The sequence below is a fragment of the Xiphophorus maculatus genome, chromosome 8 (genome assembly GCF_002775205.1).
Source record: "Xiphophorus maculatus strain JP 163 A chromosome 8, X_maculatus-5.0-male, whole genome shotgun sequence".
NCBI lineage: Eukaryota > Metazoa > Chordata > Actinopteri > Cyprinodontiformes > Poeciliidae > Xiphophorus > Xiphophorus maculatus.
In genome coordinates this window covers 22,570,243-22,595,797 of record NC_036450.1, presented here as the reverse complement: position 1 = coordinate 22,595,797, position 25,555 = coordinate 22,570,243, and the positions used below count along the sequence as shown (strand labels likewise).

Below are 25,555 nucleotides of genomic sequence, written 5' to 3'. Positions count from 1 at the left end.
CTTAGTAAAAATGAGAGAAAATATTTTTCCTATTTCCCTTTGAGGCCGAAACACATACACACACAAAAACAATACTTGGAAAAATCCCCAAAGATGTTTTTTTGTTTGTTTGTTTAAATCTTTTTTTTGTATGTTGGATGAAAAGGAAAAAAAGGCTTAAACGCCATAACAGAAATTGTTTTTTTTTTTTTTTACTTGCTCTAAGCAAAAACAAAAAAAAACACTCTTCACTCTAAAGGTTGTTGAAATATATTTCATATTAGATCACATTTTCTTTGCTCTCCACCAAAAAAAATTTTTCATGCGGGCCAAGAAAAAACTAATTTTTAAAAAAACACATAATCTAGACTTTTATACTTGCAAATGACTCGAAAAATGAGATTCAAGTCAAAAGCATTTTTATGTTAGACTCAGAAAATGGGTCTTCAAAAAATGTTTTTGCTCCCCCCAATTAATTTATAACTGAATTAAAGTGGACTAATAAATTCAGCTTTTAATCGCATGTTTCTGTGATCAAGACAAACAAAGATACTTCTTTTGCACCGCTTAGGGAACAACTTTCTAAACTCATACTGAGGATATTTAATGCGTCTTGGATAAGTGTCGACTTTGCCTTTTCACTTAAGTTCCTCATAAAAGTAAGCAAAACATGCGTCTTTACAGAAATCGGCACACATAAGAAAACCAGATGGAGACAAAACGGATCATTTAGAATCTCATTTTATTTTCAGTATTACGCAACATTAGAAGTATAAATATCTGTTAATATACAACATCTATGACATCCACAGAGCTTTTCTTGGGCAAGATACAAAAACACAAAAACACTTTTATTGCACGTTTTCTAAAAGACAAACCATAGAGGGCGAGTTCACCTAATACCAGTGTCGCACAGAGAAACTAAGGGACCTGGAGGGACAAGCAGACGAGAAGAACTTGACGCATAAGAACACTGATTACCGCACAAAACGAATATCCTGCTGGCAGGGGAGCAAAGGTCTCACATGGCTATCAGCAACATCATCTGAGACACAGAATACAGATTTGGCAAATTAACAATATACAAAATATACATCCATGAGGCTTTGTAAACAAACACTGAATGTGCTTTTAGACGTCCGTCGCCTTGGGAACATAAACGGGGGTGGGGGTGGGGGGGATGAAAATGAGGTGTCGGCTCTACTTTTAGCTCCTAATTTATATCGACTCAGTGAACAAACATTTAAGGTGCAGCTTCTTACAATAACAGCTTTACGATATCTAATGCGAGGAAAACATCCGATTGGTTCACGATAGCATCCCTAAAGTCAATTCATAATTATTGGAGACGGTGTGGAACATTTAGATATGCGTTGTGCCAAGATTAATTTATAGGTTTTATACGAGTAGTAGAGATTTAAAAAAACCCCCAATAAAACAGTATATACTGCTAAAAATAATGTCCTACGCTAATTTCTGCTAATTTTCTACAGGGTTTGCAATCCAACGCCATGAATAGTCAAAGAGTGAATAAGGATACATGACAGCCTGTAGGTGTGGTACAGAGTATTTGCACGCCATGGACATAAACTAATGCTAACACTCTTTTGCTACGTTAAGGTGAAGCTTAAGGTTGACTGAAGACAGCACAGACACCCCGACAGTGAAACAGTTGAACACCGACCCTTTAAGATGGCACATTCCTCGTGTGATCGAGCAGAAGTCCTCGACATGAAAACCCCCCCAAAAGGACTTCAACTCAACAGAAGCGCTCGTTTATTCCTTCAAATCGAACAATCGCTTAGCATTCTTCAAAACCGCAAGCTAGCCTGCAAACACGCCAAACGAACGATAGAGACATTCTTAGGAAACGCTGATAGCCCTCACAGTTTCATATATATTTGTAGTAATTTATAATGCTACATTTAAAAGAAATAGCCCAGTTTAGCTCCTCAAACTTTGTCCCTCTTCAAGTCAGTTTTGGAACACGATAGGCGTCAGAGAGGACGAGACTTCAGACCACAGAGCAGAACGTCTTCATGTCGAGTAATACAAACGAGACACGGCAAAATCTTTACATATAATACAAACAATCATTGTAAGTCCATGTTTCCCCCCCCCACCCCAGTTTTACAGTATCTTATTTACACCATATTGCATAAAAATCAGAACTATATATGTACAGATGTCAAAGGAATGTGAATAAGCAACTCCTTGCTAAGAACAGCAAGAGGTTTTATTTCCCCACATGTCTAAGGCCCCTTCACTAAGAACCAGAACATGATTCTGTATGTTAATGTTGTAGGTGAACAAGCACCCACTTATCGACAAACTTGAATCAGGCGGATCATACCAGGCAGGAAAAAAACAAAACAAACGCCGGTAGCTAAACTACTTAGTAAAATCATGTGGTCTACTGCATTAAAAAGACCTTGGCATCGGGTCCTCCCAGTCCACAAGTAAAAGTGCAATTCGAAATCTTTTATGGCACTGACTCTTCACCACATTACAGCCTCTGACGTACTGATTGCACAAAGCCTTTGGTGAGGAAAACAAACAAACCTTCACACATTCATTTGACTTGAGAGAAAAACACCAACGTCATCAGCAAATTAAGAGACGCCAACACCTGAATCGGCATGTAACAGCTTGGCCGGTCCTCAAGTAAACCCCTTCTGTCCTTCCCCACCAAAAAAAAGAGAAAAAAAGAAGGCATGATGATGCTGACAAATCATTTGAACTTCCTTTGTGTTTTTACTTCTTGTTACTGCAGTTACGGGGTAAATCCTTCTGCTGCTTGCACCTGCTACCGTCCTTATCTGAAGTCTCTTTGAGCGTTGAGGGGGAAGCCCGGGATGCGTCCCTTTTTGTAGTTTTCTGCGCAGACGTGACCTCTGGAACGGCGTCTTTTTTCTTCCTGTCCGCCTGCTCCTTCCGGCCAGACGAGAGCTGCTTGTCAAGTGGGGTTGTGTTTTGTGCGTCTGGAGGCTTGTGACCGTCTTGTTTGAGCGCGTCCTTAGACCCCTTGACCACAGACTCGCACCTGACCTTGTCTAAGGCGTCTCCTTGGCTCGGCAAGTACGTGTCCTTTTTCACTGCAGGCTTTGGCAGTACCGGTGGAGGATTGGGAGGAGGGCTAACCTCGGGCGACTGCTGAAGCGAAGGGAGAGGCAAGATTCTATCTTTTGGTTTAGAATCAGGGTGAGGTTGGTTTTTGGGTGAACGATCTTTTGGTTTTGCATCCAGATTTTGTTTGATTAGAGGAATTGACGATGCGGTTTTAGGAGGCAGGGGTTTTGACTTTGTGTCTGGGCTATCTTTTATGGTAAAAGAAGCATTAGGTTGGGTCACCTTTTGCTTGGGTGACTGTGTTGGCTGCGGTGGTTCTTCCAGCTTCATGCCACACCCGACGGACAATGACACCTCTCCACGTTTAATGTCCTTAGTTGCTTGAACATTTGTAGTAGTGGCTCCAGATTCCTTAGGGTGTTTTGTGCTTGGGATTGGAGGAGTTGTGATGTGAGACTTTACTTCAGGTAGATTTGAATTCTTCACAGATGCAAAACCTTCAGTTTGGGGTTCAGGCCTCGATTTACCTTTAGGACTCGAAGCATTTTCATTCGGAGGTGAAACTTTGAGTTTCGCAGGCTGGACCGCAGTGTTTTCCTTTGCTCCCTTCTTGAACTCTGAATCCGATGGTTTGTGCTGTGCTTTTTCAGCTGGACAGAGTTTAGAGGATTGCCCAACATCTTTCAAACACACAGAGTTCTTTGACGAGATTGTAGGAAGTTGTTTCTTCAGGAACATGTCCTGTGAGTCATCCGCAGGTGTGGAGTTAGTTTTTCTGTTCACATTTATGTTCTCTTTCGTTGCAAGATTGAAGGAAGTGTTTGTGATTTGCTCCGTTTTGGAGGCACCGGTATTGATTTCAGAGCTCGTTCTGTTCGTTCCTCTGCTAGACAGCGCCACATCTTCACCAACAGATGTTCCGCAGGTGACTTCAGGATTTAAACAGTTGGATTTATCATCACCCTCGGAAGATGATGCTGATGTTGTGACAGGAACTCTTGCCTGTGCGTCTGAGGAGCAGATGTTGAGTGGCTGCTGTTTAGAAAACACATTCTCTGGAGTGAGCTCAGGAGCGGGGACGTTCTGTACTTGCCCCGAGCTAACAGCGGATATTGGTTTCTCAGCACTCAGATGCTTACCCGTATCCAAACCAGAGTCTGTGCTCTGCCTTCGTGGCCTTTCATTACCAGCCACCTCAACATCTGAAGGAGTTGTGCTGTTTACCTCCAGCCTCGCTGAACTCAAAGATGCCACCGTTTCTGACCCGTTTTGATTTGGTGATGCGGTGTTTGGCAAAACGTCCTCTTGCTCTGCTTCGTCCTCCTGATCTTCGTTGCTCACTTCTCGTATGGAGGGTGTTTTCCCACTGGAGGAGAAGTGGGAGGTGTGTCTGGGGCCTCTGAGGTCATGGACTAAAGAAGAGGAGGCCTTTACACCGGCACGGCCATCTTGTTTGACTCCTGAAGGCTTTAAAGAGTCTCTGTGTCTGTCTTGTGTCTTATCAACGATTGAAGCAATTTTAATGTCTGCTGCTGCAGTATTTGCCTGCTCTTTGGAGACAACGGCGCTGGTTACAGGCAAGACAACTTCATTACTTGGCAAACATGTCAGAGAAGTTTTCACCTTATCGGCCTTCAGTTGAGGGACGGTGATGTGTCTATCAGTTGGACTTTTGAGGCGTACCGATGGACTCAGAGAGAGAGTGTCGCTTGTGTGGTCTGTAATTTTGGACAGGCAGCTTTCGGTTTTGGAAACCCTCGGCCCTGAAAGCAGAGCAATGTCCAGAGTCCCCTCCAGGGGCTTAAGCGAGGAGACGTGGCGTCCCTCGAGTTTGTACTCGGATGAAGTCTTCCTCAGCGCAGACTCAGCAGAGGAAATGAGCTGGAGTTTCTCCACAGCACTCCCTTCCCTCCCCGAGTAAAGCTTGGGGGTTAGACCTTCAGGATTTGAGTGAACGCTGCTCTTCATGTGGTCATGAGACACGACCGTGTCCAGCTGGAGGCTCTTGGACCTCATGGAGCCAAAGTGAAGGTTCTCATGGAGGCCGGACGACAGCCGACACAAGCAATCCTCTCTGTCTTCAAACGACAGCCTCTTCCTGGTGAACTCTATGCTTGGAGCTTTGAAGTCCAATCTGTCGGGCTTCGGCGTGTCTTTCCCGTGCCGAGTGAGCTGCCACTCCGCGTGGGGAGTGAAGGGAGATGAGCGGGTGCTTCCTTCAGCTTCACAGCTGGCACCGGACGCTTCGGCGAATCCCTCAGAGACCCGTGTGGACAGTTTTTTGTAGAGGACATCTTTGAGCGTTGTGCTTGCAGCTTTGATCTCCAGACCAGACTCTGGGCTGCTCTGGGGTTTGCTCTGGTTTGGAAAAAGGAAACTTTCATCCTTCTCATCACCACACAGGGGCAATGAGTCAGATTCAAGCAGAGCATCTTGCTTCTGCAGAGACTCCCTCCTCTCTGACCAGTCCTGCCTTTTAACCACCATCTTGAATTTCAGTTTCTCCTTGTCAAGCTCCTCCAAAGACTCCTGTCGGCCTACCTTACGACCAACGGGCCTCTTTAAGCAGCCTTGCTCAACGGGCCGCAGGCGATTAATGGGCAACGGCTCGCTAGCCGTTTCGTCCACGCTCTGCAGGGTAGTGTAATCTTCAGAAGCCCTCAGCTCCTCTTCCTGAATCTCCTCCTGGGTGACCTCCAAGCTGTGTTTTCTGGTACAAAGGTGCTTCTTCTCTCCCGCGTAGGATGGGGACAGCTTCTCCTCGGACTGAACACGCTTCAGCAGGGGTGAGCGAGGAGGCTCGGCATTTTTAGGGCAAGCAATATGGCGGACAATTGTGGGAGGAGAGTGTATTTTGGCCGGGAAAGGTTGCGCCGCCTTGGAAATCGCTACAGGATGTCCGCTCAGTAGTGGAGAGGGCGAGCGCTGGGGAGACGTTGGCTGCGGAGTGGGTGAAGGCGTACGGGCCAAAGGAGAGAGGGGGATGCTGCCGGCAGACTTTCGACGCCCCTGTCGGAGCCGCTGACTCGGCAGCTTCGGGCCGAGGCCGTACAGCGTGCTGGGACGGATGTGGCCGGAGCCGGCAGGGGAGTTTGGAGTGCTGGAGCTGGGAGAGCTGCTCTGGGAGGAGTTGCCCCCTGGAATTCACAAGCACAAGTCACGGTACGCATCAGTAAATGAAAGGCATACACAGGTCATCTGTTTGTCCAAAGTTGAGATCAACTCTCCCACCTGACTGGGTGAAATCCGGCGCAGTTCGGAGGGCGGCGGTGGGGGAGCGAGGGGAGAGGCTGTGGGTGGGCGAGCCGGGCAGACTCTCGCCGGACGACAGAGAGTGGTTCAGGGAGGAGAAACTGCGGCTCGTGTGGAGCAGAGGAGAAGGCTGCATGGCGAAACGTTTGAAAAGGGAGCGGCGTCTGAAAAAAAACCAAACAAAAACTAAGAATAACGCATCATTCGTATGAAAGCTTCATGAAAGCAGAGACGGGTCAATAATATATATTTATATCCTCAATATCAGTTTACTTCACAGAAGTCAACACAAAAAACAGCCATCAGCAGGAATCAACAGTGTTGATTAAAATTAAAATTTCTATTTGCTGGATGAATTCATAGTAGCGTATAATTATTAAGTGGACAAAAAAATGACAAGACTTGACATTTTTCACAAAAATCCTAAAAAGTGTGCTGTACATTTGAAATGACTGTAATATCACAAAATAAAATAAACTGGTTTCAGGATATGGTACAACATCAAAGGCGGCTGGACAGATATCATGTGTAGATTGGTGGAGTTTCAGTAAATACAGGGTAATCCTTTGAGAAAGGTAGGATGTAAAAAAAAGACTTTAGACCAGGGTGGCGTTGCCCTTCTTGCAGGGGAATGACTAAGTTGAAATAAAAAGGTTTATATCAAGGCATTTTCATGTGTACGGACTCAAAATTCAACTCAGAATCCACGGCAACGCTTGAAAGTTAATGTTCGCAGATGGAAATTGCTACTATATAAACAATGGAGAAACCACATTCATCTTTTAAATGAATAGAGCTTCAAAAACCTGCAGCTGTGAAGGCCTTGTAAGCATTTCATTCGCATAGCCTGGAACGGGATCTGCCCTAAGTCTTTAGAATCCACAGTGAATAAATATAAAACGTAGCAATTAATTTAAATCCAGATATGCTAAACATGGTTCAAATAGATTTTGCTCAATAAAACAGTGTGAAAAAATATAAACGAGTATTGTTGAACAGATTTGGAGCTTGCTGAATCTTTTAAAGGCTTGAAACTAAAGGTCATTCTGTGTGTTATTAGTTTCACCAGAGCAGTCCACAACCTCTGGGTGTTTTCCGCTGAAGTGAAGGAGAAGGTTTGTAGACCTGGTAACATTTTGACAACGCAACTAAACACTTCCAATGTCTGAACATGTTTCATACACAATGCTTATGTTATATTCTTGAATGCCATGGGGAGTTCAAAATTTGAATAAAGGGATTTGAAAATATGTCTGTAGGTACTCCTATCTGTAACCAGTGAAAATCAGTGGTTTTGATTTTAAGACATGGTAAGCAGATTGTATTATTAATGTTAAGTTATTTGTTGTTGATATATGTAACAGGTCTCTCTAGTAAATGAGAATGAGTCTCAAGAGATTTTCCTGGATAAATAAAGGATTAATAATAATGAAAAAGATGTAATCAAGGAGCAGCTTTTAAATTCTGGGCAGAACCACAGGGGGAAACGGCAGCCTTCTGATTCCACATCTTAAGCAAAAGCAACATCTACACTCTCGTGGTAGAAACAGTTTATAAGACTCCCAATATAGCAAAAAATAAAATATGTTCAGTTCTATAAATTATTTACCTTTCTGGTGTCTTCTCCTTTTTGGACTTCTTTCCACACCTCACCATCTTGCTCCTGTAGCTGTTTCTCCTGGCTGGACCAGTTTTTATTGACGTGTTTTCAAAGGGAGTGGTAGAGATCGCCACTTTGCTTCCACTCTGAAAGAGAAACAAAATTCATGTGAGCAAGAAAACCAAGTGTGCTAAAAAAAAAAAGAAAAGAGAATGGCCTAGTCAAAGTCCAGATCAAATCAAGACCCAAGACATATTTTCAACATGTAGTGTGACATTTTTAAAAAATTATCTTTTTACTTTATTATACTGTGTCGTGTCATGTTATATCATACCACTGTAAAGCCCTTTAGTTAGCTTAGTGGTTACTGTAAAGGTCAATAAAAATAAAATAATAATAATAATAATTATTATTATTATTATTATCTGATTCCAATTTAGAAATTGATGAAAAGATGACCAGATAATAGTTAAAGGTGAGATAATAGTTGAGTGAAATGAAAGGTGGCTCAAGGAGTCTAGAACAAACAAAAAATAAGCACACCACACTTTTCAGTTTTTTTCTTTCCTTTGCGTTTCTGTTTTTAATTTAAGGTTGAAGGGGAGCTGCTTATTCTCCCACGGAAACATTAAATGCAAAACAACTAGAGTATTTACTAGTTTCATTCAGATGATTTTCAGCTAATTCATGGATTTAAGTAAACTGAGCACAAACCCAGCATGTAATGGTACAGCCCCAGTTTAAAGGTACAGTGCTCATTACCTTCAGCAGGAGCTCCACCACTTCTGTGTGGACCAGACCATGAACCGGTTCTCCGTTCACGTGAGTAATCAGGTCTCCAGCTTTGAGTCCTGCTTTATGTGCCGGCCCAGCATCTTCTACATTCTGAGTCACCAAAAAACAACCAAAAATAGTCAAAACAACCATATTGTCATCTCAAAACTTCCTTTTTTTTAACAGAATGCAAGCTTAAAATGTCTGCAGCATTCAATGTTCCTTACCCAGACCATGTGATAGACTGTGTACATGTCGCTGTCGCAGGCGTACACCCTGATTGCCCTCAGCGTGAAGCCAAACTTCTTCCCAGAGCTGTGGATAATGATGGGCTGCCGTGGGTTTGCGGTGCAGAGGGACGAGTCTCTGCTGGGAGACGAGTCTCTGGAGGACGGGTCCGAGGAGAGGGAGTACGGAGACAGAGGGCTGGCGAGTGGAGACGCCCCAAAGATATCTGGAGAAATAAACAACCACCACCTGAGAGGCTTCTCTTATTTAATCAATCAGACCTAAACTAGGCCTAGAGTCGGTACTGGAGCTGGAGTTCTGAGGCTAATGGGATTTTCTCTCCCAGCAGCAAGGATCTCTTGCCCCCGCAGGCCTAACTGCGAATTCTGTTCATTACTGGCTTGGACTCGCCTGTTTGCTCACAGTCGGCCTGGAAAATGGATCTCGCAGCAGATGTCAAGCTGGTCCAATTCTGCACCGATCTATAAAGAGCTTTCTCCGAGCCGCTCGGCTTTGATATGATACGTTATCACTAAGAGCTCACGGTGAGAAACGCATCTTTGCAGTGGAAATCAGTATTCGATTGTGTACCGTCTCAGTGACTTACCAGCAGGGATCATTAGGGAGAGGGCTCCGGTTGAGACGGACTTGGGAACTCTGGCCAAAGGTCTGGTCTTCTCTGCGGCGGTTTCTGGTCGCAGGGAGGGCGTCTGAGGCGCCTGATCTGTGGGGGCCTGGCTGGAGCCATCGGGGATCTTTACCTCCCCACTTCTGGGCGTCAACTGGTCCAGGTGCTCAGAGAAGCTTCCTGAACAGTGCAAACGGTTTGCAGAAGAAGACATTAAGGAGGTTGCTACTAAAGTAGCAATTGGATGAGGAAAAAAAAAAAACTACATTTATTGTAGGTTTGGTCAAATCAAAGTTGCTCCAGTTCTTGTTGAGAGAGAGAAAAGTTTAACATCTCTTCCATGCTTTAATAGAATGCGACTATAATAACCTATAAGAATAAATACAGATTGACAACAGGCCCAATTATTAAGGAGTTTAGGATTCACAGCTGAAATGATTAATTGTTATTAATTAGTTTAACCACAATTGTTAAAAGTAATTGTCAATTGGACTGGTTTTAGCATCAATAAAGTTGGAGGAAGCAAAGAAATAGAAAACCAAAAGGAAATGGCTGCGTTGTTTGATCTTTTTCAGTTTTCTACCTCTGTAGCTGAACATGCTGGAGTTTTGCAAATGTTGGCATCATTTGGAAAATCTTGGGTTGTAATTTCTCTAGGATATGTTTTTTAAGTGTTCAGTTCTCTAATAATTTTATAAACAGATCTATTAAACAATCCTAGAGAGAAAAGAAACTTGTATTATTTTATCTACTTTCCAGATCAATGATACAAATTAATCAGAGAGTATCTCAAACTAATCAAGTAAAATATTAAAAAGGACAAACCCCCATACTGAAACCTTTATTTTATCAGAAAACCAAAGCCAGACGTCATGTTTCTGTGCGACGGCGTTAACTCGTACCAGAAAGAGTGGCTCCGCTGTGAGTGCTGCCAGGAGTGACGACATCAGGCTCGTCCTGAGGCAGCTCTCCGATGGAGAAGGAGACCTTGCTGGGGTCACTGAGCCCCGAGGTGTCGTCTCCTTCGCTCTCAGCGGAGATGGCGAACTTCGGGAGTAAAGCGGGTCGGGGGACCTGGTTGGTACTGTCCGTGTCTGTCGAGTGGGACACCGAGGGCCTGGATAAAAGGACAACGAGCCCTTATGAGCTAATCAAACAACGCTGGAGAAGATTGTTTACAGGGATTCTGCAGGCTTCACAAACTCAAATTTAAGACTTTCAAAGACCTTTTTAAGACCATCATGAGAGGGATTTAAGACCTGCACCTCCTTAGAAATGCACAAACCTACTGATTGGCGCAAAAAGGCTAGCTAGCAACTTAGTTAGCTAGCAAGGGTATGTTAGCATTGATTTAATAGTAGGTTCAATTATGGACATAATAAATGTATTTATTATTTTATTATCATGTCTTTAGCCTGATAATAAAACACAATGTAGATGTCTGAGTGTGACTCAAACTGTTGCCCGACAGAAAAGTCCATTTTGTCATGTCCAGACAAAATTTAAGACCTGTGATTAACATATTAAAAAATCAACTAAATTTTTAAGATGAATTTAAGTTATTTTAAAACCTTAATTTTAGATACATGAATTTAAAACTTTTTAAAGATGCGCTGATGCAGTCAGTCAGGCGGTGTTGATCTGTTTAGACGTTCTGCACAGATGGAAATACGCCTACATTTCAGCAAAGTCTGGCGTCCAGCTTAGGGAGTCCACAGTGAGGGGGCTCTCACTCTTCTTCTCCTCCGTCTCTCCCTTCTCCTCCAGATGTCCTCGGGACAAATCCAAGCTACTGTAGACCTGACAACAACAAACAAACAGTTCACTTCATTACACGCAGGCAACAAAAAATAAAAAAAAATTCGACAACGAAATGCATCAAAAAGTACAACAATCTTTAAGATTAAATGCATTCTGCAGGTTTTAGAATGGTGTGATTGTTTGTGTTACGCAGAGCTTATCGCGTCTGACAAATGTGCAGCTGAGGTGAAACCATTCAGAGCGGCTGAGACGCCGTGCTGCTTTTTGAGACTCGCTGTAATGTTTCGTTTTGATGTGAGAGGAGTGCTTACTGCAATGCAGCACGACTCCCAGCGTGAGGGACTGGACTGTGTGCTGTTCACACTCTACTAGAAAAAAACTGGTCGGATTTACAAGGAGAAAATCTGTGCAGCGAATGTATGACATAAATGTTTAATACAACCAGGGGGGGAAAGGGGTAGCAGAGAACAAGTAGGAGTGAAAGCAGAATTTTTAGGTGAAGATTTCCGTGAAACCCCAAAAGGAACGATGGGGGCAGATGTGGATATCGGCACATTTACGCCGCTAGCGTGAGACCCGTGCAACGCGAAGATCCGAGATTAAACAGGCACCTTGGAGAATCTGTGAGAGCAGGAGGAGAACTGCCGCAGCTCCACGTTGAAGTCTTCGTCGTTTGTGTCGTCCTCCTCCATCTCCAGGTGGTGATACCTCTCGGAGCGAGCTGAAAAGGAGGGAGGTTTTAGCTTAATTTTTTTTTCTCCACAGTTTGTTTTTCCTTCTTTCTTTCTTACGGGTCATTTCTTTGCCAAAGGAAAGAAATTAGGTAGAGAGCAGCAGTTTTGATTTCTGTCAGCCACAAAGCCTTGTTTTCAGACGCTAAGCAGAGAGACAGACAGCAGAGAGAAACAAAGGCTGGCCTTGGCTCAGGTTGTGCTCTTAAATCTCTATTTCTTCGGCTCCAATTCAGCATTTTCCACCAAGAAATCTTCACGTCTTTTCTTAAAATGGATGAAAAATAAAGAAAAGTGAAACTGCAGCCTTTTGGGCTTGTGTAGCTTCAATCAAATCGGTAACTTCACTAATAAAAAGCCATAATTGAGATACAGTATAACAAGCTTTTTTAAGACTGTAATTGTGAGTAAGCAGAGTGTTGTTACTCCAGCCTCAAATTCATGTTTTCTACTAGTATCTACATGTATTTAGCTTCCTAGATCTAAATATTACGACCTCTATTAAAATAAGCAACCCCACAGCATGATGCCGCCAACACCATGTGGAACTGTTTAAGTTATCTCTTTAGTCACACATGTTTTGTTTTTGGCTTTTATTTGTGGACTCCCTTTGAGCAAAGGAGAATTTTTTCTGAGAAGTTTTAATGACAACTTTGCATTTTCAGATGAAGAATTGAGCAGAGCTTTGCGAGATGTCCAAAAAGTACATTTTGTTAAGCTCTCTCGCTTTTTATGAGATTCGTAGTTGGAAAAAATTAAAAGCAGGTTTTCTTTTGCTTTCACTTTAAAATATTGTATTTTTTTTATGTTGACATATTAGATAAAATGCCAATAAAATAGTGTAAATTCAGAGATTGTAATGTGGCAAAAATATTACAAATGGGACGGGGGGGTTTTCTAAGCATTTAAAAAAAATCTTGTTTTTATATGTTAAACAACAAAAAAAACTCCAGAAAAAAAACCATAATTTTTTTAGATGGTAATGGTAAAATGGTATAAAGCACGTAAGCTTTATAATTTATCAAGTTTCTTGCTAAATTATTTTTAAAAACATGCAAGTTTTTTTTTCATAACACTTGCATGCTTTCTAAAAAAATCTTTATAAAAAGCTGCTTACTTTAATGTTGCCTTAGCACACAAAGTCGAAAAAGAGCAAAGGCAAGAGCTGATCTAAAGCGTCTGCTTATGTTTTCCGTTTTGACTCACTGTCGAAGTAGCTTGTGTCATCTTCAGACTCCAGCTGAGGGATGAACTCAGCCTTCTGTCTCAGCAGGCCATTCCAGTCCAGGTCGTGGAAAAACTGATGTTGCTTCACTTCCGATGCTCCTCCTGTTGGTGGGATCAACACAAGTTTTATAGGGACAAAGTGAAAAGAAGAAGAAGTAGGAAAAAAAAAAGGAGAGCAGGAAGAAAATTCCCTAACGCTTCAGTTTAACAAAAGAGGCGAAGGAACACTAACGCTGCATTTCCTTTTTCCCCTCGTGGCTGCAGGACAAACCGAATGTAATGGCCGTGAACTTCCTGCCTGTGACCTTCCAGCACAACAGCAGCAGACATTTGGTCGAGCCGTCCTCTAAATGACGAAAGGCTTTTTCCGTCGGGTCGTGGTCGCTTTTACAATCTGCAGATTCTCAGAGTGCCTGCCTGACCATGCATGGAATTGGATTCACCCACTAGCGAGGAAATAATTGCAATTGATCAGAGCGGGGAGGTTCGGGCCTGCTTACGGGATAAAGTACTCTGCTGTACGATGACCTCAGCAGCTTAGAGCGGCGAACCGAACCGTGCCGAGGTGGAAAATGAGAGCCGGCTCTGCAGGTGTCAAAGGGTTTCTCACCTGCTCCCATCCTTTCCAGAGGGTTCTGTCTCAGCAGCAGGGTGATGAGCTCCTGAGAATCAGGAGGTGGAGCATCCTCACCGTCAGGCCAGTTGATCTCATCTGCAAACAATGCATAGAATTAGTTAGAATACCACCTGAAACAAAGGAGCATGTTGATGTGCTTTTATATGCATATTTAATGGAATACTGACTTTTTTTTTCATCTCAAAGTCAATATTCAACCATGGTAGGAGCCCATATATAATGCCTTGAAACGGTATTCATACAATTTTGGGAATTTTGAGTAATTGGATTAGGGGTGCACTGATCAATCGCTGGTCGGCCGATACTTACAGGTGAAATTGATCTTATCTACCATTTATAAGTCAGAAAATCACTAAAGGAACCATCTCATGTGCAGTTAAAACAACTCTGTATTGTTTCATGGCTATTGTACAATAGTTTTCGATCAAATAAGATTGGTATATTGGAGGCGTGTTGTGACCTTGTAGCAACAGAAAGTGTTGGTTATTAAAGATAAAACATAATAATTGTAATCGGTCAAAATTGAAATAGGCAGGTCATGTTTTTTTTGTTTTTTTTAAATCGTCGATCAGCCAGAAAACTGAAAATTGGTGCACCCCTAAACGGGATCTGGGGTTTTCTAAATGTTTGAAGAAATGCACATCTAAAGAGCGCAATTTTATTTGTAATCAGCCCTCTTTACTCTGATACCCTTGAACAAAATCCACTGTAGCCAACTGCATTCAGAAGTTAGTCAGTAGGTATATCGTATGATTTATGTTGCCTTAAATGCTGATATTATTTAGAAGTCATTCCCTAGTCACATAGCACAGAATTCAACAATGTCAAAATGTTAATCATCTCTAAAGACAATCAGAAATCTTATCACAATGTTATTTTTGTCAACATCACGCAGGTCAAACCTTTACCCATCAGGTATAAATCCTCAATAAAGTTGGAATGTCATCTATAATGACGTGCAGTTCTGTTGATTTAGGTGAACCTTTCTGCATTTTTTCCTCAAGCTCTGAATTTGAGACAGTTTGGATCTAAGCGCGACCTGCGACGGGATGCAGGCGTATTTTAGGCGTTACTGTTGTGAACAGCGGCAGCTCTTATCAACAGCCTGTCTCTCGTTGTCGTGCTTTACTGCTCTGTGTCTGCACCGACAACTTTCCAGATGGTTCTGTTTGAAAGACCACCTGGAATGTCAGGCTGGCATATCAGTCAAAAAGCTGGATTTTTGTTTTTCCCCCCTGAAAACGTCTCCTCTAAACAACTAAGCCACACCTTACACCGTACATTCACAACTTTTCCGATTTCAAGAGCTCCTTTCGAGGCACAACCAGCAAAATTCAACTTAACCTTGTAATGAATTGTAGGGATTAAAATGAATCTGCGCACGCTCTAATTTTCTGTGAAAAGTCTCACAAGCGGAGAACAGATGTTTAAAGCCCCGCCTGTGTCACGCTGATTGTCGACTTTAAGCGGCATTTTAATCAAATCTGGACGCAGGCTATGAATATGTACGTGCGTCCTGAGGCCACGGTGGAGTGTATTCAGGCCTCTTTAATTAACAGTTACCCTCAGAGGCTTGGCGTCGCTTGATTGAGAGCAAACCAAATCCGTTATGGCGTGCCATTCATTTCCACGTCCCACACGATGGCGGCTATCCAGCGGCTCAACAACATGCAGCGACACGATTCGCTGGAAAACTGCAGCGCTGACGACACCTCATGTTTTCAGGAAGATGAGCCATAATGTTTATACTTAACATGCGGTCGCGAGACGAAATGAGAGTCACTATGCGGTATCTGTTTTTGAGTCAGAGTCAGTCTTCAGTAAAATCGACAAAATGAATGCGGTCGTGGTACGATACCGATATTGCATCTTTCAGTATTGACTGATGCTGATATTTAGGCTTGTCGCATTAAATCAATCGCATGTTAAAAAAATAGATAAATAAAAATTCCATTAGCATGATTTATTGTTTTTCTCTTTTCTCTTTTTCTACCAAAAACTGGATGATTAAAATTTTCCATCTGGTGCTTTGGTCTCAATTAGCCCTTTTTTTTTTGAAGAACCATTTTGTTTACAGAGACTTGGTCATTATTTTTAATTGTCGTTTCTGATTTGTCTGTTTATTTTGGACATTTAAAATGTCTTCCACTTCCAGTGTTAAATGTTCAATAGCATTTAAAGTTTATTGATCTTCGAGAATATGTTCTTGCATTATTATGCCACAACTATTATATTACTTGAAAATGGTCTCGAAACAACAGCATCATTAATCGCAATAACTTCTAGCACCATTTACCATCAAGCTAAATTTATTGCGACAGGCCTACCAATATTGACCCGATACGATATCAGCACGAATCATACACACTTTTATTACTTATTTTGTAGTGTGGAATGTCAGAATGAAGTGATATTACACAAACAGAGAACAACAGTCAACATTTGGTATGAGAACAACTGACTCATTTATTGTTAACCAGTGAGTCTGTGTGTGGGATACAAGCGCTGCTGGATAGAAATGCTAGGGCGGATTAGATGCTGGAGCGGACTAAATGCTGGAGCGGAGCGCTTCTATCAGTGTGCTTATTTCAGAGATTTTAGATGCAGGTCGAAATAATCCGATACAAATTTTTCGGCCGATATCAAACCGATTTCTGACATTAATATCAGATCGGGAGATCCCTAGTCACTATGTATAAAGATTCATCTCTGAGCAAAGCAACTCCTGCTTCAGAAAGAGTGTCTTCCACTATGATTTTGAATGCAATAAAATAAGCGTTCACTGCCAAGATGCTTGTCTCTTAACTGATAAATGTAATGCAAAGATGGGATATTTTGAGGACATATATAATGTGAGTAATTCTTTAATGTAAGAGAATAAATCAGCCAAAACCTCAAGTATCCATGAAAAACGAACAGCTTTGAGTTGTTGGCAGAAGTATAACCAGACCTCCGAGGCTTCATGTCGCCATGGCGGTGCTTAGAGCTAAACCCCAACAGCTGCATGCAAATATGCTCAGATTGAGCAGAGTTTTGTTTTGGGATGAGACCGGGCCTGTGGAGCATCGGCTACACTTGTTTGTTAGATTTTCCCTTTGACTGGGTCCCAGCGTCAGTCAGTGTCGTGCATAACGTGGACAACAATAGGATTGCCCGACTTGGCAAGAGCACCGAGCTGCTCTGGTGTGTGTCGAACTTAGATTTTTGGGATTTCTTTTCTCTTGATTCGGAATAACTTGCCGTTTAAAATAAAAGTATTTTCTACAACATGCCCAGATGGGTTTCATATCCCCAACAGCTGCAGGCTACAGTCAAATGGCAGCAAGTGAAGCTTTCAGCAGATAAAAGGGAGGCTGAACGGCAAAGTTGCAGTTTCATCACTTTGAGCCTTCAACATCTGTCAGTGAAGATTATGGATTTGGAAATGTTTGCTGCCTTTGGCAAAACAGTGACCTAATCATGCCAGCTAACCGATACAAGATGCTAAAGACTTCAGGGACATTTATTTCTTTTAAGATATCAGTAAAACCCTGTTTTAAAGTGAAGACTTTAAAGCATTATTCACAGCTTTAAAGGTCAAATATTATTTGAATTTTGTTCAATTAAAATCTGTACTGGTAGACAGAGATATACAAAAACAGGGAATAATAAAAAAAAAATCAACATACCAAAACTCAATTTATCACAAATTCTAAAAAGTCTTTAAATTGTACAAGGAGATTATTTATAGGACAAAATCAACGGAACACAAGGCAGGGAATTTTTTTCTAATTTCAGTTGCTTTATATTATCTAAATTGGAAAAGGATTTCCTCAACAATCAAATGTAATAAATCAACCAAACTTCATTACTGACAGCATTATTAAGGACGGAGGATAAATTTGTGTGAAAAAAAACAAATGTTAGAATAATCACAATTGTATTTCTTGAAACATTTTATTAACCTTTGACCGCAAAACCTGCTCCAGTCTGTTGTTTTTTATTTTGAAACTTTTACATAAATCCTTGTTTGAACAGACTTAAATCAAATAGCCGACTAACCTCATCACCATGCATTTCAACTCTACAGACGCCTGGTAATCAAAATATCATATGAATCAAAATTTTAAACAGGGAAAAAAACCACACTTTGGTAACACTGACCGCTTATGACCTGTCCAAACAGATCCTCTGGTGTGTCTCCAAAAAAAGGCACGCAGCCCACGAGGAACTCATAGAGGATGATGCCCATGGCCCACCAATCCACTGGCTTCCCATAGCCTTGCCTGAGGATGACTTCTGGAGCGATGTACTCCGGGGTTCCACATACCTGCAAATGACAAAAAGCACAAAGAAATCCACACCTCAATAATCTGTGCAACGACATGTGATCAAACTGGAGAGGAAGAGAGCTAAGAGACATTCACCTGCTTATCTGAGAACTCCCTGGCATCTTTCTCTATGTGTCCCTCGTACAGGTTGGTGGTCATGTTCATCAGGCCAACTTTAGAGAGGCCAAAGTCGGTCAGTTTGATGTGGCCCATCGACGTCACCAGCAGACTGAGAGAATATGCAGGCAGATGGAAATATTTTTTTAAATTAAAACTGGAAAGTGATGATTGATATGTCTTACTAGAAGGAGAATGAGTTAGAAATCGTACATCTTTAAGCGTGTGAGTTTCAATATTAAAGTTTCCATTTAATTGAGTTAAATCAATACGTAAATAGTGCATGCAAAACTTTTCGTACATCTTGAACTTTTTCAGATTTTACAATGATGAAACAAAAACGTACATGTTTGGCCTTTCATTTCATAGACCAACATAATGTATGACGTTATGAAATAGAAGGAAAATGTTTTCAGCATCATGCTTTGGGAACGCTTTTCTGCAGCAGGGATTTGATGAGAATATGGCAAAATTAGGTCAATCCTGGGAGAAAAGCTTTTAGAGCACGAGTCAAACTCGAGGCCCACGGGCTAAATCTGGCTCGCTAAAATTATTTCTGTGGCCCTCAGGAGTCAGGAGGGCCACAGAAATAGAACTTCAAAATAATAGTTGTGTGTTAAAATATTATTTTATCTGTCAAATTAAGTTAGCTTTTGTTTGTATGAATGATCTGGATGCATTTTTAAAAGGTACTCTTCGAAGGATGCGCAGAAAATTACAATATTTTAACTGTTAGTTAACGGGTAGTTTTGTCAATAATTTCTGCCCTAATCAGCAGTTTGAGGACATTCATGATTCATGATGTGGCCCAAAATGAAAATTGGTTTGACACCCCTCTGTTGGAGGCTGGAAAAGATTTGAGTCTGGGGAACAGGTCTGCTTCCAAGCAGGAAAATGATCCTAAATATTTAAACTAAAGCATACTCATGTGTTAGAGCGGCCCAGTCAAATTCCAGACCTAAAGCCAGTTGAGACTGTGTGCCCTGATAACTGATATTCACAGACACTATGCCATTTTGCAAACATGATAAACATCAGTCTTTAAATTTGAACATTTGTGAAGACATACTTTGAAGTACTGTACCTGCAGTTATACTTGCATAGAAAGTGACTCGTAAAAGCACGCTTTGCATTTCACTCAAATTTATGAAGGTCTATCACATAAATTTCAAATTATATCCATTGAAATTTGAAAAGGTTAAAGAGGATTGAATGCTTAGCAGCTTGCTGGAGATTCAGTCTGTTACACTGCAAAAACACAAAATCCTATCACATATTTTTATGTAATTTCTAGTGCAAATATTTTAGTACAAACAAAATAAGACAAAACTAACATGTGTAACTTTTCAGGAAAATTCAGGAACTTGTTTTACGTCATTTTCCCTTATAAGAAAAATGTCTAATGGCAGATTATTTCACTTACAGGTAATAGTTTATCAATATTAAGGAGGTATTGACTTAAAAGAACTGTTATTTATTGCTAAAAAGTTACTTTTAGTATAGTTTTGTTTTATTTCAAGTGTACTAAGATATTTGAACTAGAAACAAGACCAAAAACATTTGGTAAGAGTTTGTGTTTTCGCAGTTTAGCAAAGGTGGTTGGGAAAAAAAAACAACATTGTCTGTTCACAAAGCTACCCAACTGTTTAAAGTGTGAAACAGAAAGTGAGAAAACAGTAAGGAGTTTTTTTCACACAGTTCAAATGAGCTGCACAAGCAGGCGATACTTGTGTTCATCGGTATCAGCTTCAGTTGCATCTCTGGATCATATCTGGCTTAATACATCAAGTTCTCACTTGTCAGGTTTCAGATCCCTGTGGACGATGCCGTAGTTGTGAAGATATTCCAGAGCAAGAACAGTTTCTGCAAAGTACATCCTGGCCATATCCACTGGGAGGGGACCCATGTTTTTCAACAAGGTGGCGCAATCTCCTCCTGAAGGGGGGAAAAAAAATCAATCAATCAATGAATATAAACATGCAATAGAAGGAAAACAGAAGGCTTTGTACTCGGCTGCAGCTGACCTTCGACATACTCCATCACCATGCACAGGTGCCGCCGCGTCTCAAAGGAGCAGTACATGGAGACAACAAAGGGATTCTCGGCAAAGGTGAGGATGTCTCTCTCCACAAAGGCCTGCTGTATCTGATTCCGCAACATCAGATTCTGCTTGTTGATTTTCTTCATGGCGAACCTCTGCTTGGTTTCCTTGTGCCGAACTAAATAAACAGCTCTGTGGAGTAAAACGGTGCAACAGTAAGAGCGGAAAAAGCTTCCAAAATGGTTCATTTTCAGTTGATGAGAAATTAGGGGAAAAAAATTATTTCATGTAACCTATTAGTTTTATATTTTCTTACCCATAAGCACCGTTGCTGATGAGTTTTATCATCTCAAAGTCCAATTCGCAGGGTTTCCGTCGGGAACGCAAGACGGTGCTGAGACTCTGAGACTGAGGACAAGAAGGTAAAGAAAAAATAGTAAAATAAAAAAAATTTACTCTATGAATAGTTAAAAAATATATAGTATTATATTTCTTAAAACGTACAGAGTCGTCTGTTTCTGGAGTTTCTGCAATGCCGCTGTCACTACTGGTCAGCTGTGCAATTTCTATGAAGAATAAAATGCTGAATTAATAACAATTTTTAAAAAGTAGTAGAAAAAAACTAAAAGTTGAATTCAGGCAGCTATTTAAAGTTAAGAATACATCCAATAGTATGTAAGGCATTTAAGAAAAACTTAAATGCCAAGAAATCAGCACATTTAAAACCAAAAAAAAAATCCAAACTTGAGAGTTTATTCGCTAATTAGCTTTGAGCTGCTGACTCCAAGATAACCGGAATTTAAAATAAATGGAGCAGAAATCAGATCTGGCAACACAGGATCTGTGTTGACAGCCATTTTGAAAATCACCACTGTGGAACAAATGCTGGTTAGATATCGTTGTGCATGACTTCGTTTTGTTTGCGTGCAACAACGTGAACCGCCATGCGAGCTCCCCAGAGGGCCGGTAAACACATCTCCACTGCTATTTAACATCTGTCCCTCCGAAGAGTTGGCAGTAAGCACCTGAGGTGGCGTTTGAACCAAACACAGGAGACACTCGGCAGGGTAAAGTACGTGGAGTCTGGCTGATGAGCCAGCTTGTGTGGCTCTGTGGGGAGGCCATTCTTTTCTAATTAGTCATAATGAATGCTTTTGGTTACTGAATATACAGAGACAGAAGGCCATTAGGCAAATGGTCTGTTTTTTTTTTTTTGAGTACTTCAAGAAAAAATAAATCTTTAATAGATTCCTTCATTTAGAGCCATAGTTCAGCAGGAACAACACTCCTACAGGATAAGAACAACGCACATTTCATATTTAACAGCTCTAGTGAGTCTTTTTGTATTAGATTATGTTAGCACTGATGATGATGATGATGAAACAGAGCTTCCGGTACCCTCTAGAGGATCTCGTGTGAGTCCCAGCTGGCTGATGATGTAACGAGGGATGTCCGTTTTGATGCCTTGGCCTTCTTTAGCGTGTCCTTCAGCTGCTTCCAGAAGGTGGTAAAACTCCTCCGGGTCAAATTCCTGGAAACATTGTGACCCAACTTCAGTGTAAAGCCTATACAGTATGTTGGGGAGTTGGAAGGATACATTATGCAATTTTCTTGTTTTGCTAATCACTAAAATATTCAACAATAATTAAGTACTTCATCATTTAAAAAAAACTTAAAATTATGCGCACTGCCTCAAAGATGAGGCTAAAAATGATAAATCAGGTGTGAACATGAAGTGAAGTGAGAGACCATCCAGCCACAGTATAGATGGATGCAATGACGACTGTCATTCAATGTATTGAACAGCTTGGATTTCAAATGTATTATTCATTTTTTGCACTTTTAAAAACAGGAGAGATGCATCTAAAAATACTGAGCTGGATGTACAGTATAAACACTATGTAATTGTCAACGTACTGAAATGCCTTATTTCAAAATGATGTAAGTTTATGGAAAATGGGTCAAAATTGTACTGATATAGAAAAAACTATTGTGAGGTAAGTGCTCAATATGTTTTATTTCCAAACTGCTATAGTTTGTTAAAGCTGCTCACTGTGTATGGTGTTCGTTTTGGTTCCAGATATAAGCAGGTTTCATCAAACAGTGGTTTCCTGATTTATTAAGATTAATATACATTTATCTTACTTAAATAACATGTTCTCTTGCCCCTTTATCTTTACCACTTTTTTGAAAAGTGGTAAAGATAAAGGGGCTTTTAAGTCTTATCAGATTAATTCCCAAAAAACAAAACAAAACAAAAAACAGGAAGTCAGGGACTACCTATTAAAAGTTCCTCGACACATTGATGACAAAAAAAAAATATATAGATTTAAAATTAGCTTCATTTATAGAGACAATTTAGTTAAAACGATTGTTTGTACTGAGTGTTTACTTCTTGCCTATGTCTCTGACCTTATTCTACCAATGATAAAATAAAAGTTTTAAGATTAGGCTACTGCAATAATAGCAAACAAAAGTTATTTGCACAGCTTTACACAGAAGGAGTGTCTAATTGAGGAATGTGCTGTATGCTGCTCCTAGTTTTCTATAAAAAACAAAAGCTTTTTCATTTTTGTTTGAAAAAGTGAGATACTAAGAAAAACGCTGGAGACTGGGGAAGTTTTCGTATCAGAAGTTGTTTACGTACCAGACATTCCAGCAGTCGAGCAGGCCGAGCTATCACAATGAGGATCTTCTTTGCCAGCTCCCGGATGAAGTCAACCTCCTCACTTTCTGACCTCTCTGTGGACTGCAGAGCAACCAACAGGATAAGAAGCCATCACACGCATATGTCACATGTCACATAAATCAGAGACAGCTTGGTAAAACTCTGTAGAAAATGGAGAGATACTCTTGATGTATAAACTTTGTCCCTCTTTATTTAGCTGTAACTCTACTGTCAGTATAAAACAGGAACTAAATTCTTCATGAGTAAAATGAAAAATTAAGGGTGTAAAAATTCGCATTTTGGGGATCAAAATTGCAACACTTGTTACATTTTCAGCTGGAGCGTTTTCACACGGCACTGTGTCGAATGAAAGCGAACCGTTTAAAAAACCTGTTCCCCTCCTTGCCTGTGGTGGCGCTGCACCAACAACCGCTGAAGGAGACAACTCAAAAACCACTGAGCACGACTTCCTCCTTCATGTAAGGTAAATAAAAGTGGAATGGCGTCAAATTTGAGCAGTTAGAGGTTTTTAAAAGACCACAAGCCATTTCTCCCACTAACGGGTTTGTATTACCCAGAATGCTCTACTATATAGTCCGTGTCCTGCTTTTGGAGCGGTCTCCATATAAGTTGTTCATTTATATGGACTCAAATTGCCCCAGAGTTCACTTCAACCGAACCTGGACCTAGGTTTTAAGGCGGCGCTTTTGGTCTGCATCAGAGTTCAGTTGCACATTCACACCTCTCCAAGTGAACCGGACTTTCTAGTAAAACTCACTAGAGTTCGACTAAACTCGACTAAACAGGGATGGAGTGAATGCACCCTAATAGAGTTTTCTGAAAACTTCAAATGTTTAAAAAGCACCCTACCTCTTGAACGAGTTTCTCTAGTTTGTCAGTGAGTTCGCAGAAGTAGCTGGATGTGATGAGACCAAGCCGGCTCTTTTCCAGACAGTCCCGCGCCAGTTCAATTATCTGGTGGTGGGCGAAGCCAAGCACGCCATCTGCCAGAGGGAGGACGCTCTCCGGGGAGTTGCTGCAGATGATTTCCTGAATCTTTTCCTCCATCTGAGCGGTGGCCTGTAAGTGAGGAGGTTGCGGAGCATCTTTCAGTTGAAGTAGAAGGTCTTCAGCTCAGAGCGGGGTTACCGGCGCGGGGCGCTCACCTTAGGAAACCGCTCCTTGTAGACGTGGTTCATCATGATGATCTCGTGGTCGTAACAGGACGGAGATCGTCCAGGGCTGAAAACACACGTCACGCAGTTGTGTAGGGCGGGTTTTCAGAGCAGACTATGAAAGGTTTCAGTGGTGTAAAGATGATTTGGGTACCTGAGACTGCGTGAGCGGGGTCGCATGGCCGTCGCTCTGTGGCACTCGTCCCCGGAGATGCTCTCAGTGCAGAAGTGCTTGGAGAGGAGGTACAGTTCATCGGGCGTAGGCTGGAAGGGCAGCTGGTGCAGCTTCTCCTGTGATGAACAGGATGACTGAAAATGAAACAAATATATATTCAACATAAAAAGGAAAAGAAAAAAAATAAAGAGATGGTGTTTTTTTTTCCTCCCTGTAGTAATGATGAAAAATACTGAACTGCTGTATTGTTTGTTACAAATCTGGCTTTTTGTTTTTTAATGAAATCAATAGCTTTCTAAACGGTATTTTGAACGGTCTGTATTGTAAATATTGCTGCCTCTGTGGGAGGCTAAACAGTCTTCAAACAATAATAAATTACCTTAATTTGATTATTGTAAGCAACTTCAGTCTTTTTTGAATGTAATTTTAAATATATGTTTTGAGTTTGGAATTGTTCTCAACTGTGGAGCCCTTCAAAAGTGGAAAATGAGCAAATTTCTCAAAGATTCCCTAGAAATTTATATTATAAACTATCAAGAAAACCAAAATGCATCATTTTTCAACGGAAGTGTTAAACTTTTTTTTTTTTTTTTTAAAAAGAGGCAGATGCAAGTTCAAAAACCATTTTTAAAAAAGCCAGGGAAAATGTTCCAGAATGATTTTGGCATTTTGTTTTGGGACAGAAAAAAAAACGCAGTTATCACAAGCTTCAAAATACACATTTACACTTTTGTAATTAAATTTTTTTGTGAATATGATTGAACTTTGCTGTTTCATATAGAACAAAGAAACCCGCAACTTTTCCTTTAAGATTTTGACGACTGCTGGCTGACTTGCTCACGTTTTATGAATAAACTATTAACTATTGACTATTAATCAAATTCCACGAGCTAAAGGCTAGATTAAACTGTTTCTCAGATTCTGCCATTTAAAGGAAAAGCAGACATTCTGACTAGCATTGAGCCTACAAATGCTATACTTTAGGTTTTCTCCAGTATTTTGTCTGATTTATAGTGAATAAGAGAGACATGCGGCGTTTAGTAACACTTAAGCTGGTCCGGATTGTGTTTATTTTACCCTAACATGCATTGCTGTAAACTGTACACCTGAAGAGAGCTAGCACAGGTGAAGAAACCTTTGTTTTCCCCAAATTAGACAGTGTTTATGTGGGGGTTGAATCCAA

The 25,555-nt window shown here is 41.0% G+C and overlaps 1 protein-coding gene across 7 annotated transcripts in view; it reads right to left on the bottom strand.

Annotated features, from left to right (window-relative positions):
• Positions 1-704: 704 nt before the first annotated feature.
• The window catches only part of mast4 (microtubule associated serine/threonine kinase family member 4), a 104,441-nt gene continuing 79,590 nt past the window's right edge, over positions 705-25,555 (bottom strand). For 5 of the 7 annotated variants that reach the window (XM_023337991.1, XM_023337985.1, XM_023337987.1 and 2 more), the window contains 22 exons: positions 24,352-24,506; positions 24,189-24,264; positions 23,893-24,102; positions 23,002-23,103; positions 21,753-21,885; positions 20,859-20,920; positions 20,671-20,762; positions 20,338-20,546; positions 20,110-20,248; positions 18,293-18,425; positions 18,030-18,195; positions 13,860-13,961; positions 13,229-13,351; positions 11,903-12,012; positions 11,209-11,330; positions 10,433-10,647; positions 9,510-9,710; positions 8,902-9,128; positions 8,663-8,785; positions 7,910-8,046; positions 6,280-6,464; positions 705-6,185 (listed from right to left, as the gene is read on the bottom strand). In XM_023337991.1, the coding sequence (XP_023193759.1) occupies positions 2,734-6,185; positions 6,280-6,464; positions 7,910-8,046; positions 8,663-8,785; positions 8,902-9,128; positions 9,510-9,710; positions 10,433-10,647; positions 11,209-11,330; positions 11,903-12,012; positions 13,229-13,351; positions 13,860-13,961; positions 18,030-18,195; positions 18,293-18,425; positions 20,110-20,248; positions 20,338-20,546; positions 20,671-20,762; positions 20,859-20,920; positions 21,753-21,885; positions 23,002-23,103; positions 23,893-24,102; positions 24,189-24,264; positions 24,352-24,506 (6,474 nt within the window). In that variant the 3' untranslated portion in view covers positions 705-2,733. The remainder of the gene's footprint in view (positions 6,186-6,279; positions 6,465-7,909; positions 8,047-8,662; positions 8,786-8,901; positions 9,129-9,509; positions 9,711-10,432; positions 10,648-11,208; positions 11,331-11,902; positions 12,013-13,228; positions 13,352-13,859; positions 13,962-18,029; positions 18,196-18,292; positions 18,426-20,109; positions 20,249-20,337; positions 20,547-20,670; positions 20,763-20,858; positions 20,921-21,752; positions 21,886-23,001; positions 23,104-23,892; positions 24,103-24,188; positions 24,265-24,351; positions 24,507-25,555) is intronic. The other 2 variants (XM_023337986.1, XM_023337989.1) reach the window with 2 other exon arrangements.